The 14,527-nt window shown below is 45.5% G+C and overlaps 1 protein-coding gene across 1 annotated transcript; it reads left to right on the plus strand.

Moving 5' to 3' along the window:
- The first annotated feature begins 6,721 nt into the window (after window positions 1-6,721).
- DIRAS3 (DIRAS family GTPase 3) lies at window positions 6,722-14,261 on the plus strand. Its single transcript, XM_035122864.2, has 2 exons — window positions 6,722-7,278; window positions 11,830-14,261. Exon 2 carries the CDS (start codon window positions 11,896-11,898, stop codon window positions 12,490-12,492), a length of 597 nt encoding a protein of 198 aa, XP_034978755.2. The 5' UTR covers window positions 6,722-7,278; window positions 11,830-11,895; the 3' UTR covers window positions 12,493-14,261.
- The last annotated feature ends 266 nt before the right edge of the window (window positions 14,262-14,527 follow it).

A 14,527-nucleotide genomic window follows, 5' to 3' on the forward strand; every position in this document is an offset into this window, starting at 1 on the left:
CCTTCCCACATCTACATTGATTAAATTATACATCACAGAAGAGGACAAGCTTTCCTCTTAATAGATCCCCTTTCAATTAAAAAGAAGGGAGGCCAAGAAGCAGGGTCACTCAGGTCAGGCTCCCTAAATTTGTTCCCCCTGCATAAGGACATGGACTGCTACCGGTCTATACCCGCTGCAAAATAGGAACAGGCTGAGCTGCTACTGTGCAGACGTAGACATGGAGGTAAACTCAGCAATTCACACCATTAGGCAGAGGTGTCTGTGGCTGATGTAGCTGGCAAGATAACCGGCTTCACTCTACAGCCCACTGGAGTTGGCAGCAAATCCCAATGGCTTTAATAGCTCCGAATGTAACACCTCTGGCACAAGACGCCTACTAAAATCAGTCCCCGATGACAGCTTCCTTTCCTTGCTCCAACATTAGTAGGGGATTGCCTTTGATGAATTAGCTCTCTGCTGCTGGGCTTCTGCGACATTTGGAGAGGAAACAGGAAATATATTCCAAAGCAGCGTGTGGGAGCCTCTTTGCCCATGCTGTTACGTGGTTTCGTTTCTTTTTCCTAAAAGTTGAAGTTCTATTAAATATAGAACAGTGCCTATGCCTTCAGTCCCATATGCAAATCAGTTCTTCTGGGATGTTATATAAAAGAGGAAATTAATGAGGATATTTTCTCTCCTGCCTACTATAACTACAGCACGCAGACCCTGGTGAGAGGGGGGGAAAAGGAACTCATGATAACCAGTTACAGGTTCCAGAGGGTTGGCAATTCACGGCGCCTGTTCAAGAACGATGTTCACATTCCCTGTTTATTTTTTGAGACAGATGATGGATACTGAACAATTTAAACCAAAGCCTTTCAGAAGATCATCTCAACTGTCCTGTTTCCCCTCACACACAAAAATAATAAAAAGTAAAAAGTACTGCTTCCTCTGTGTAATTAAGGATACACACCCTGTGCTCTGGGGGTACTTATTGAGCATATATTAGCTGCAGTGACGTATTTTGCCAGCCTGGCTTTATGGCTCGCATATCAAAGGTGTGTGTGCTTGAGAATCAGTCCCGCCTAGGCCTCGCATACAGTTTCCCCTGAGCAGGCCTTTCCAGGAAAGGGTTTCATATTGGCTGTTTGCCTGTCCTCCTATTTCCTCCTTTTTGTAATGTTAACCAGGCAGAGACGAAGCTGTCTAGCTTGGCTTCATGACACCATTCATAACCCAGATCTGAGGGGCTTTTCGGAAAGGTGATTTGGCTCCCATCTTTCTATCCCTCCCCCTCTCCTTTTGCCCCACTGCTACGGTAGATTGAGTCGTAGCTTCTCTGAAATTATTGCAAACTTTGGGCTCCTTTGTCATGGAAGTGTTTGGGCTTCAGATATGTTGCTTTATGAGGAATCTGTGAGTCTGTAGAGCAAGCACCCCCAAACTTGGCCCTCCAGCTGTTTGGGGACTACAACTTCCATCATCCCTGACCACTGGTCCTGTTAGCTAGGGATGATGGGAGTTGTAGTCCCAAAACAGCTGGAGGGCCGAGTTTGGGGATGCCTGATCTAGAGGTTGCTAGATGACAAATCCACCACACCTGCACATTAGCCATGCTGGCATCTCCCAGTGGTGCAGCTGGATTTTTTTAGATCCTGGACTTAAACAGACATATGGGGACCTGCCTTAGACAGCCATGTTGTGAAGCACACAAGTAACATTTCTTTATTTCTCACACATCCACACCCATTCCATTATTTACAATGAAAACTGTCTCCATGTTTCTGATACATTAGAGCAGGCATCCCCAAACTGCAGCCCTCCAGATGTTTTGGCCTACAACTCCCATGATCCCTAGCTGACAGGACCAGTGGTCAGGGATGATGGGAATTGTAGTCCAAAACATCTGGAGGGCCAAACTTTGGGGATGCCTGCATTAGAGCAAATATTCCCCACAAACAAATGGTCAAACCTGACTTTTTTTAAAGGAATATAATACTCTTTAAAAAAAACTCACTTAAATGGCTGCACCATCTTGATTACAGGGGGGGGGGAGTAGTCCTGGCTTCTGCTGACCTGATGTTAAACACATTTACTTGATAGCAAACTCCATTTTGTTGTAGACAAAGATAACATATTTTTGCAATTTAATTTTAAAAAAAACCTCATGAAATTTCATCAACATTTTACTGCGGGTTTCCCCCAATATACACATTTTTAGGTGCAGTTTTGACTAATTTACACATTTTGCAAGCAATTTCCTCTAATTGAATGCAATTTTTTGTATGTTCATTTCACTAAGGCATGTATTTTGTGCACACTTCCCCCCTAATATGTATGCAATTTTGCGCACGTTGTTTGGTTGGACAACTGCACCGCAAAATTTGAGGAAATGTAAATTTCAAAAAATTATTGTGTTTCAGTTTGTGGATTGGTTTGAGAAGTGCAAATTAAGTAGTTTTTCCTTAAAATGCAAACAAACCCAAATTTATCCTCCATCCTTGAGGACATAGCTGTTGCTCTATAACAAGGGTGGCCAACTTCCAAGAGACTGCAATCTACTCACAGAGTTAAAAACTGGGAGTGATCTACCCCCTTTTTGGGGGTTCAGGTCAAAGTTGTTGAGCTTCTTTAGGGAGGAGGAAAGCGATGCTGAGCTTTTTTAAGGAAGGAAAACCCTGTTTTTGGTGGTTCAGGTCAAAGTTGTTGAGCTTTTCATAGGGAGGAAAGCCCAGTTTTTTAGGGGTGCAGGGCAAAGATGTTAAGCTTTTTTAGGGGAGCCAGTTTTTTTAGCTTCTTTGGGGGGACCCACTGATCTACCACAGACACCCAGTGATCTACTGGTAGATCACGGTCTACCTGTTGGACATGCCTGCTCTATAATTCCCCCCCCCTAATATTATTCAGTTTTGGTCACTCTCTGTTTTCATCTCATCCACCCATCCAGCAGCTGGTCTTGGACTCCATCATGTGGAGAGTGGATTCTTAAATCCATGTTTATTCCATTCATCGTGCTGAGAAATCTCTCAAAAGATTAATCTGCTTGATGGCTTTGGGTGAGTGGGGGGGGGGGGCAGGCATGGCGAACAAGGCAATATTCAGGAGGCACTGCCAGCTCTTGAATGCTTTCAAAACTGCATTATAAAAATGAAAACTCTTTTAGGGCCATATTCCTGTGGTTGTTGTCTATTCCTTTTATATGTCTGGAAATTTAACTGGGCCAGGCTGGCTCATACTTCAAAATAAAATGCCGGTGAAATTCCACTTACATAATTTCTCTTGTATCTCACTCGGGTTGTCTTTTCAATATTATTTCCAGGAACCTTTTCCTCTCTCTGCAGAGTTCTTCCCTATAGAGCTAGTGAAATTCAGAAGAGGTGGGCAGATCCAATAACACAACTGGAAAAGAGCAGAAACCTTCCTTTGTCAATAAGAGGCAGCAGGACTCAGGAGAAAGACTCAAACCTGCAGTTTTGCACATGCTTGAAAGGTATGAGCCAGTGAATCCACAGAGCATGTTTCAGAAGCAGCAATGTCTATGTTATTGAAGCCCCTGCAATATAGCACTGAGGATCACAGAAAAAGCAACAATTGAGAGCCCAGTGTTCACAAGCTGAACAGGAAGAAACCAGGAGAGAGGGGTCATTTTCTATCTCAAGGGCCGCATTCTCTAATGGGTAATACTCTAAGGGCCACATGCCAGTGATGGGGGAGACCAGAAGCGAAACAAAGTAACAGGTGCGGTTCTTACCTTTGTACAGTAGGTTATATTTGAGCCATGCAAAAATCAGAGGTTTCTTCCCTATTACACTGGCAACCAATGAAAACCATTCATTTTGTTTTGTTTTGTTTTGTTTTGTTTTACCTGGTCCTACTTCTTCTCTGTATCTATGATGATAATTCCAAATTACTACAAATCGCACCAAATTACTTTAACGCAATACAATTTCTTAAAATCGGGTTTCCAGCTCCCGTTGCAATCATATGTTCAAGATATTCCCCCATAGCTGCTTCCCTTCTTATTTAGTCTCCAGTTGACACCCTTCACTTGCCATTAAGCCATTCTTACAGCTGCCTGCTGCTTTTTCACCTTACAAACACCTACCATGGTTTCCTCTTATATGTATAGAATCCATTTCACGTGTGTAGTTCTTCATCTAGTGCTAAAGGCGTAGGAGAAGGTAAGAAGCAATCCCAACACCCAGTGTGGGATGGTGCAAAGTTTGAAAATACGGGCTTCAACTACAAAGGCAGCTGTGCTTCTTTAAAGCCTAACCAGACATGTAATTTTATTATGGACATTGATTTTATCATCATTTCTATTGTTTTGTTGTGCCTACTGTTTAAAAGTCTGCTTTTATTGCTACTTTTAATGATACTTCTGGTGCCATTGAATGTATACCACTTAGAGATTTTAAAAATGAAATGCTACAGAAGTCTTGTTATAATAATGTTGATGATGATGATGCAGTGCCTAGATCTCAGCATTCCACAAGTAGCTTCATATGAAAGTAGAACTAGAAAGAATTCTTCTATCTTTGTGGGGCGGGGGAAGAGGTTTATGTATGCTGCATCTCCACTCTCTGGGGGAAACGGCAACTTCAAAACTGCAGCTGCCCCAAATAATAAATGCTGGGAAACAGCCTAAAAGCCAAGATACAGACTGTAATTAATTGGTCTGCTTTTTAGATGCAAATAAATAACCATGAGTATGAGTCAAGGGGAAATAAACCGCTTGACAGCAGCACTGGACTCCCACAAGCTCAGGCGGGGGAGAAAAATCTTGCTTCTATTTGTAGTAGTATCTAGGATGGTCTGTAACAGCTGAGTGGCAAGGAGAAATGCCAGGGGGGCAGTTCACTTCATCAAGGCGTCCTCATACTGGGAAAAACTGCACCCTGGTTTTGGGGGGCTTGTTTCGCCATCATGCAGCTTTTATAGGCATAGATAATCTAAATACTAAAATGTCAAAAGCCTCTTTCCTTGCCTTTTTATTCAGAGGCATATTGCAGCTAATGAAAGAGAGGAGCCTCCATTTCAGCATGATGGGATTCAAATTCCTAAATCAGTGGAAAGGGGAATCTCCAGCCCTAATTAATTTTGCCAGGTCTCCCCAAGCCATGCCCACAGCTTACAGCTTACATCACATATAATATCGGGGGGGGGGAGTAAAGACACCGCTAGGACCAATCACCAGCCCCTCCAAAACCCTATACCATGCACAACACTTTGCAAGCACCAACCTTTTTGTGTCTGGCCTTGGGCTTCTCCACAAAAACCTCGTTTCCACCTGTTCCCAAGCTGTACATATTCAAAGACACAATTTCCCACTCCTCTCACCTCCCTGCCTGCCCCACCTGTTTTCTCTCTCTCCTTACTTTCCATCATAAGTAGTGCTAGGATAGATCCATTGGTAAAGATGAACCACCCACAACTTCATCTCAGGGTTGTGGTTTCAAGCCAAATTGGGCAAAAGATTCCTGCATTGCAGGGGGTTGGACTAGATGACCCTCATGACCCCTGCCAACTTTACAATTCTATGATCTATGCAGGAGTGGAAAGAAGGTAGATCTGTACCTAACAGTAGAGACATGGACAATTTGCAGAAGATTGGCATAGATTTCTGACTCCCAATTGTTTGACAAGAGCAGCAATAAAATGACTCCTAAATTTCGCTGCTGAAAGGAAGAACTTTGGAATAAACCCAGGAGTAGGGGTGTGGGTTTGGTATGCATGTGCGTGTGTGTAGAAGAACTCCATTCAGTTCTGGTACTCAAACCAGATTCCTGGGCTCATCATTCTTTAATTCTAAATGCATGTCTTTGGCTCCAAGCTTTTGTCTGAGGATCTTGGGGTTCTGCTGGATCCTGCAAAAAGTAGGTGTTTCCAGCCTCAAGTCTATCCACACCTGACCTCTGGGATAATGAGATTGTAAGTTCCTTGAGGGCAGGGCCCCATCTTGTTTTTGTCCATGCAATTCTGTAAAATTCTGTAAAATTCAGAGTGTGCCCTGAGAGTGCAGAGAATAAGGAAGGCAGGAGAAATCAAGTTCATAGTCAATGTGGGACAAAGGGAGATTGGGATTTCCCACTAGTGGTACCGGTACATCACTGATGGAGATGTGGCAAGGGAAATGGAGCTGTCTCACTAGCGGCATGCCATTGACAAATAAAATGAATGAATGAATGAATGGCAGTCAGCTACCCAAATGGAATTTATCAATATTTTAAACACAAACATTCTCCATGCATCACTAAGACTCCACCACAGACGTCTGTGTTGTTATTTATCGCGTGTGGCCCCCCTTTTTTTGTTTGTTTAAAGCTTTGTTGATGCTAATAACGTGCCCGATTTCTTCCCCCACCGTCCACTAATGGATAATGTGCAGCTGCGCTTGCAAGGACTCAGGGTGGCACGTATGGAAGTCCTTTAAAATGTGTGCGTCTTCACCTAAAAGTTGCAGGTGGTGGGCGAGCTCTGAAACAAAGAGGTTGCTCCCACACCCCATTTCCTTTCTTTCCGGCCGTGACTCTAAATATATTTGACGACAAAGCGGAAATTCAACAGGTGCAGCACAAGAGATGCCGCACGGAGACGGAGCAGGGTAAAACAGTGGAGGTGGCGGGGGGCGGGGAGGGTGTCACCTGTGTGGAGAAGCTAGATTAATGATTTTCACTCGAAGCAGCCCTGGAGATCTTAAGAGCAATTCCTTTCCATTGCAAAGAGCGTGGTGGTGGTGGTGCTTGTTTATTTCCCTGGAAAACAGCCAGCCCCCGAAAACTCCTCGGCCAAGAAAGAGACAGAAGGAGGGGGGGAAACAAGCCCCCACCCGCCCAACAAACTGGGGCGCACTCTTTCTCTTTCGATGGAAAGGGAAAGTCTCCTCCGCCCCCGCCGCGTTCGGTGCCTTTCAGCCATTGTCCTCAGCTTTCCCCGGTGACGCTTGCCTGGGGATGCTCCGCGCAGCTGGAACGTGAGAGTGGCCGGGCGGGGGAAAGTGGGCTGCTGTTTCTGGAGAAGGGTTATTAGGCAGAGCAAGCTCCACCGGGGCGACGCTTTGCTGCCTCCGCCGCCATCGCGGACTCACTCAGTTGGGGAGCTCCAGGGCAGCAGCCGGCAGCACCAGGGGAGAGGCAGGCCGCCTTGGTCCCTGGGCGCGATGGCGCCGCCCTGCCTGGGTTACCCCGCCGGGGCGCAGGGGAGCGCATTTCCCGGGAGTGCCTCCCCCCCTGGTGACGCCCGGCAGGCAGCGAGAGAGGCTGGCCGCCCAGGCTTCTGGAAGAGCCAGCGACCGAGGTAAAGAGAGCACCGAGAGGGTTGCGGGTGGAGGGGGGGGTCCTCATTTTGGGGAGGGGTGTGTGCGATGCGATGTTGTTGGTGTATGACAAAATCTGCGTCTCTTGACAGTCCTGGGGAGCTTTGCTCCTCTGTGTTTGTGTGTTTGCGTGTTGCTGGGCTTCCTTCTCGGATGCTGCCTCGCCCCTGTGGGCTACTGAGCTGCCGGGAGACCTGGCCTGCTCGTTGGCTGCCTGGAGGCTGGGAGAGAGAGCCCTTTGGGGGGTATTCTTCACTCCTGGCTGGTGGAGAGGGAGTGCTTTCTGGAACGCATCCGCACCTGTTTCTGTTTGGTTTCCCCAAATCCGAGTCCCACCGTGACGCTTCTATCTTGGCTGATCCTGCCGAGACTTGCCTTCGCCAGCGTGGTGGGGTCATCATCCACCCTCCCCTCCGACCCCCTTGGGATAGGGTCTCGGGCTGCCGCAGGACAACGTCCCCGCTTTTGGGGATTCCCACCGCTGCATATAAAGTGTGCGGGAATATGTGTGTGCTTAGGCGGAGCAGCGCCTTTGCACCTCGGCCCTGAGCAACAGTTGCTTGGAAGAAAAGCCTCCATTCCAATGAAACTTGAGAGGTTTAAAGAGTGGGGGCGTTCCTTGCAGAAGCTTTGAACCTGTTTGCAACAGGACAACGTAGTGAGGTAGGTTGCTGTTACTCCTGTTCCTTCAGCTGGAGGAACACACACACACAGAGGGGGAGGGGAGGGATCATAGCTCAGGACTAGAGTACATGAATTGCATGCACAATGTCCCTCGTTCAATCCTAGATGTCTCCAGTTATCAGGATCAGATAGCAAGTGATGGAGAAGACCGCTGCCTTAGATTCTGGACAAATATACAAGCTAGTATTAGGCAACTTCCTAGGTTTCTAGAGAGTGCTGTCCACCATGCTATTGGCTACTGTTGTTGGGACTACTAGATTAGGGCTGTGCTCCTACTCTTGTTAATGGTGTGCGCTCACTGTGTTTGCAGTGCTGAGTTTTTAATCTGTTTTCAGGCAACATTCCCCAAAATGCATGTATCTCTTGTATTTTGTTGCAAGATGCTACTGTTTGATGCTTCTGGTTCTTCAAACTCCTTAAGACACCAGTTCCTTATTCTCTCTAGCCAAGGTGTGAACACCATTACATAGGGGAAATACATCCACACCCACTTCCATACTTCCTGGGTGTGTCCACAAACATAAATGAATTTAAGTCCTGCTGATTTGAGCAGATGAAGGGTGAAGCAGCAACTTGACTGCACCCTAGGATTTGAATTCTGGTCTTACAGATCCAAGTCTGAAATCTTCTTGACTCTGTTGGGCTTGCTTAATGGCAGACATGGATCTTCCCAATGAGCTTGGGGAGGAAGTTGGCGGCGGCGGCGGGGGGATATTGGGGGCAGAGCAGCACTGGGAATTGCCTTTTTATAATCAGCACATGGGTTCCAAACTACCAGTAACTCCAAGCTCCAGGAGATACTTGCGTAGGTTGGACTCCTCCTACCCCTTTGAAGGTTGTGTGGTCAACAGATGAAATGCTTTCAGAATGTGGATGTTGCAATGGCAAACATCACCTGCGGAATTTCCTTCAGTCCTGTGGCTGTTAAAGGCACAGGGGCCCTGTCACAGAAACAGCTGGCGCACCTGTACCCTGCTCCCTGTTCTGTTCTGTTTTACCATTCTTGCTTTCTAAAACCCTGTTTCTTCTTATCACCTGGCAAAAGTGCTTCAGATTATTTCAATACTAGTGTTTTCAAAAAGCGTTGGCTGTCCTCCATGCTGTTTGAGGAAACAACACAGAGGAAGAGGAGACGAAAATGAATTTGGAAAGGGGCTTTGGCAGATTTAAACTTGTACAGTACTATGTGGAGTTCGGTTATTCAGTAACCCCTAGCCTTGTTGATAGTGATTTTTTTTATTTTACTTTTATTTATTAGATCTATATAGTACCCTTCATTTGAAGATCACAGTACACCAATAATACATGCTTTAGTACACTTTTTTAAAAGAGATGTTAAATCTGCCGCTAAAACAACGGCACAAGTAATAAATGAATTAATTGGAAAACATTCTGATAACTTTACCTTCAGAATTGTCTCACTGGAAAGGAACCATAAGGTGATTCAACCTGAAGGCTTGAAAATCTGCGACTTCTTTGCTTGGATTTTTGGCTGGTAGAGTCAGGAATGAAGGGAAAAGCCCAGATGCCTAAACTTCCTGAAGTAGAAATATTTTCCCCGCCCGAGCAACAGTTTGATGCAGTCATCTTGGCAAACAGCATAGCCAATATCTCCTGTGCCAAAAGTATTTTGATCAGTCTATTTTTGTTGTTGTTGTTTTAAAAATGAGGTGTTGGTGTTATTCACATATTGATGAAGTGCTGTGGATGCCAGCACAGCACAAAATGGCTGCCATGGGGAGAGAGAGAGAGAGAGAGAGAGAGAGAGAGAGAGAGAGAGAGAGAGAGAGAGAGAGAGAGATGTGTGGCTTCTCTGTACTAGTGAGAACTGCCATAAAAAGACCTGGCTCTGATACTCTTGAGACAGCCCAATCCTGTGTGTACTAATTCAAAAGTAAGCCCCACTGAATTCAGCAGTGTTTACCCACAAATTATGGTTCATGGCAGGTCTGCAGGATGATGCTGAGAATATTGGCTGGGCTGAATGGAATGTTTCCATGAACGTCTCGTCTAGACCTTGAGGAAACTGATAGCCCAGGTGTGGGGAACCTGTAGCCCTTCAGATACATTAAACTCCAACTCCCATCAGCTCTGGCCAGTGTGGCCAATGATCAGAGATGATGGGAGTTGTAGTCCAGCATCATCTGGAGAGACCCAGTTCCCTGACCCCTGTGGCAATGGATTAGTCTGCAATCCTAACCCCACTTGTCTGGGAGCAACCTCACTGAATTCAACAGGACTTACTTCTGAATGGACATGGTTAGGATTACACTGTTATTCCAGTAGTCCCAGAATTCCTTGTAATTAGTTAAAATGAATGTCAACAAGATGAGGTGTGACTGCTTGTGATTCATTTTTTCCTTTTATATTTCCAAATACAATAAACCAAAAGAAAGAGCATAAAGTACAAACAATTATAAATACATTTCAGACAAAAAAAAATTCAAATAAAAAATCCCCAATCCACCCACACCTTCCCCCCCATGTGACTTCCAGCCTTTTCTCCATTGCGCTTTAAATATCCTAGATTTTGGGTATTCTTTTATGCATTTTTCCTTCCTTTTGTTTATCTTTGGCCCCTTCACATGTCTGCTACAAGGTCAGCTTTTTTGACCAAATTTGCTAAATATTCCTTGAACATTCTCCAGTCTTCAACTATTTCCTGATTAGATATCCCCTTTAATTTCCCTGTATTTTTTTGCCAGATTTTGATATGTTATCAATTTTATTTGCCATTCTTCCTTGCTTGGTATTCTCTTGCTTTTCCAATTTTGGGCGATTAGAAGTCTAGCGGCTGCCATTGCATACATCATTATACATTTATCTTTTTCTTTAATTTCATCATTTAACATACCTAACAGAAATATTTCTAGGTTCTTTCTGGAGTTCTTGGATATCTTTTTCAATTCTTTATAAATTCTTCCCAGAATCCTTTGATTTCTTTACAATGCCACCAAACATGCATGAATGTTCCAATTTCTTTATGGCATCTCCAACATGTGTTGTTACTTCCCTTGTACATTTTTGCCAATTTCGCTGGTGTTAGATACCACCTATATTTGCTTGCAATTCATTTTTTTTTTATAGTGATTTTACATCCCATGCTGCTGAGAATCCGGGGGCATATTCCCAACTTAAGTACTTACAGCACAGGAAATTTGTGATCCTTGGTATACTGCAGAGGGAAGGTGAAATAATAGTTAAAATTCCACGGTCTTCCTGTCTGGCCATGTAGGTCGTAACTTTGTGGTACAGCAGGCTTGTGGGTCAAACCTACAAGGGGCCTGAGCTGCCTGCCTGTTGGTGGCTGTGATTACGCCAGGAAGCAACATGCTGGGGTTGTCTGTATTCATTTGCACCGGTCCTTCTGAGTAATGCAGCTGGATTGCTGAGCCTGTTGCTTCTTGAGAGCCAGTGTGGGCGTGTGCAGAAAACAGGAGAAATGGAAGCAACAAACCCCTGGGATTTACAGCCAACAACATCCCCCACCACAGCAGAAAATGAAAATAGCTGTGTGCTGAGGCTAGCTTAATGGGGAAGGGCGATCCTGAAGGTTTAGCGCCAGCTGCAGGGCGTTCTGTTGCTTGGGGATCGAAGAGCATTAATGAGGAGGGTTGATTGATCTCCACTCGCATAGGCAATTATAACCTTATTTCTCCTTACAGCTGCAGGCGGATCAGATATTTCACGGCTAATAGGAGGTCTGCCTATGGAAAGTGGGAGGTTGGCTTGGCTCTGCTGCTTCCTTGAAATGTGGAGGGTTTGGGAGGGGGCGTTGTTGAATTCAGCAACGTTGCGGAACCTCTTGTTATGCCTAAGTTTCTGCCTTCCCTCTTCTCTCTCTCCAGACCTGTTCCCCAAGGGGGTATGTAAACACACAGAACTCCTCCTTGGTTTCCAGCCGAGCGAGCAATATGCCTGAACAAAGTAATGATTACCGAGTGGTCGTGTTTGGAGCTGCAGGGGTTGGCAAGAGTTCTCTGGTTCTCCGCTTTGTGAGGGGAACCTTCCGGGAGACGTACATTCCCACCGTCGAGGACACGTACCGCCAGGTGATCAGCTGCGACAAGAGCATCTGCACCCTTCAGATCACTGATACTACCGGGAGCCACCAGTTCCCAGCCATGCAGAGACTGTCCATCTCCAAAGGCCATGCCTTCATGTTGGTTTACTCCGTGACCAGTCGGCAGTCCATCGAAGAGCTTCAGCCCATCTACGAGCAGATCTGCCAGATCAAAGGAGACATCCAGAAGGTCCCAATCATGTTGGTGGGGAACAAGAGTGATGATTCACAGAGGGAAGTGCAGGCCAGCGAAGGGGAGGTCCTGGCCACCAAGTGGAAATGCTCCTTCATGGAGACGTCGGCCAAAATGAACTACAATGTGCAGGAGCTTTTCCAGGAGCTCTTGAATTTGGAGAAGAGGAGAAGCGTCAGCCTCCAGGTGGACGGCAAGAAATCCAAGCAGCAGCGCAAGAAGGATAAACTGAAAGGCAAATGCTCAATCATGTGAGATGCCTGGGTTCTGCGCTGCCTTTGTGGTTGAAGCAGGACTTCTTCTTGCGTTGAAAACTGTCTCGCCTGTCCTGAGATGCGCCTGGAGTAGCTATTTCCCAAGGAGCTGACCCAGGATGTTTTTGCTTTATAGTCTAAATCAGGCATCCCCAAACTTCGGCCCTCCAGATGTTTTGGACTACAATTCCCATCATCCCTGACCACTGGTCCTGTTAGCTAGGGATCATGGGAGTTGTAGGCAAAAGCATCTAGAGGGCCGCAGTTTGGCGATGCCTGGTCTAAATTTTGTTTAGGCTGTTTGAATATTCACTTGATGGAAGTTGGTTTGCATGTTTTGTTCTGCACTAGCAGGCTTTTCCAAAACAGCCACTGTTGCTCTCCATGCCCCCACCCCCACCCTGCAGCAACCAGTATTAGCCATTTATGTCACAGGACAAGCCGCTAGGGTCACGAGCATTGAGGAAAAGCAACAGAGGGTACTCTTGTCCTGCATTTTACCACTGCTTCTGAAACCATCTCCAAGTTGCCATAGCCCCTCCTGCCCTTATGCAAATGCTCAAGGAACCAAGCAATTCTCAATTCTCACTAGGGCTCCGGTCAGTAAGCCAGAAACAAACAAAAATAGTACTGTGTCTGATGTTTTGTTCATACTTCAAGGGCACCTCTTCAGATGGATGCATCACCAGGGTAAAATCAAATGTTGATTGCGGTAAATGATGACTTTTGATCATTTACCGTATTTCTTTGAATCTGCGTGCTTGTAGGGAAGGAGAAGCTGCATTCCTCACCAAAGAAGTGCTTGTTGTTTCCTATTACATGTTAAAACGTCATTTGTGGTGTTTGTATATTGGCGAGGATTTTATGTGAACGATTAAAGTGATTTGAGTACCTAGTGTGCATCTGTTGACTTCTTAACCATAAGCAGATCCAAGGTTGTCTTCTCCTAAAAGCTAGAATTTGTGGTCAAAAATATATACTCTCTGTGCTTTTCAAATTGAGGGTGGCCAAGAGGTGAACTTCGGTGTGCCTTGGGCAGGGATGGGGAAAGTGTGTCCCTCTAGGCATGGATTCCAACTCTCATCAGCCTCGACCTCCATGACCCACCAAGCAGTATCTGGAAGGCTACAGATCCACCATACCTGGTCTTGAGTCATGCTGCACATTAAACATTCTCCAATCTCCATTTTGCTACAACTGGCTGCAGACGTATTCCACTGTCGTCGTTGTTTTCTTCTTCTTTGGCGATCACTCGTAGCCAAGTAAGATTAATGGAGCAATGGCTAAGTTGTAGAACGAAGATGTGGCTTCCACACAAGACGTTTAAGGTGGGATTGTTGTGCCTCCTTTGCTCACATTTTACAGGGCGCCTATTTTGTGCTGTCCATTTTTAATCCTCCTGTGTTTCCCCAGTGCTACTTCTACCTCTTTTCTCACCTCAGAAGGTCTGGTGTTTGTATGAAGGTGGTGGGTGGTTGGTTGGTGGTGGAAGGTTAGCACCCAGAGCAGGGCATCTAAGGAATCTAATGAGCAAGAGGCTTCGTTGGTGTTTAATCAAGTCTGTCCAGCGATCTGATGAGATGAAGTGGACAGTTTATTTCTGGGATGATTGAGGTTCCTTATTGTTACTAACATTCTGCCATACAGTTCTAATAAATCCATCAGAACTGGTAAATGCATAATAACCGATAACAAGCAACGGAATGGAAAATCACAAGCAAACTTTTTATACATCACAGTTGACGTTTCAGCTTGTAGTTATCATTTAAATATTTCATTCATTGCAGTAGACCAGCTGCAGTCAGACCTTCAAATATATCTGAATGGCAGATATTCCATATTAAAGGACATTTAGTTTGAACATATGTGAATAGGGCAGAGCGGGGGGGGGGGGATTATCCATGCAAGCCCGCAGGCAGTTTGCACTAGAGATGATGCATTTAACATGAAGGTCTGAAGGAGAATCTGAAAGGAAGCTTATCTGCAGTTAGGAACCTGTGCAAAGGCTGGCTGAGGCGGACTTAGGGCAATGCAAC

Source organism: Zootoca vivipara, chromosome 7 (assembly GCF_963506605.1).
Source record: "Zootoca vivipara chromosome 7, rZooViv1.1, whole genome shotgun sequence".
NCBI lineage: Eukaryota > Metazoa > Chordata > Lepidosauria > Squamata > Lacertidae > Zootoca > Zootoca vivipara.

Bases quoted from the DNA above. Each gene is read 5' to 3' on its own strand.
- DIRAS3 (XM_035122864.2), top strand. From the start codon at position 11,896: ATGCCTGAACAAAGTAATGATTACCGAGTGGTCGTGTTTGGAGCTGCA.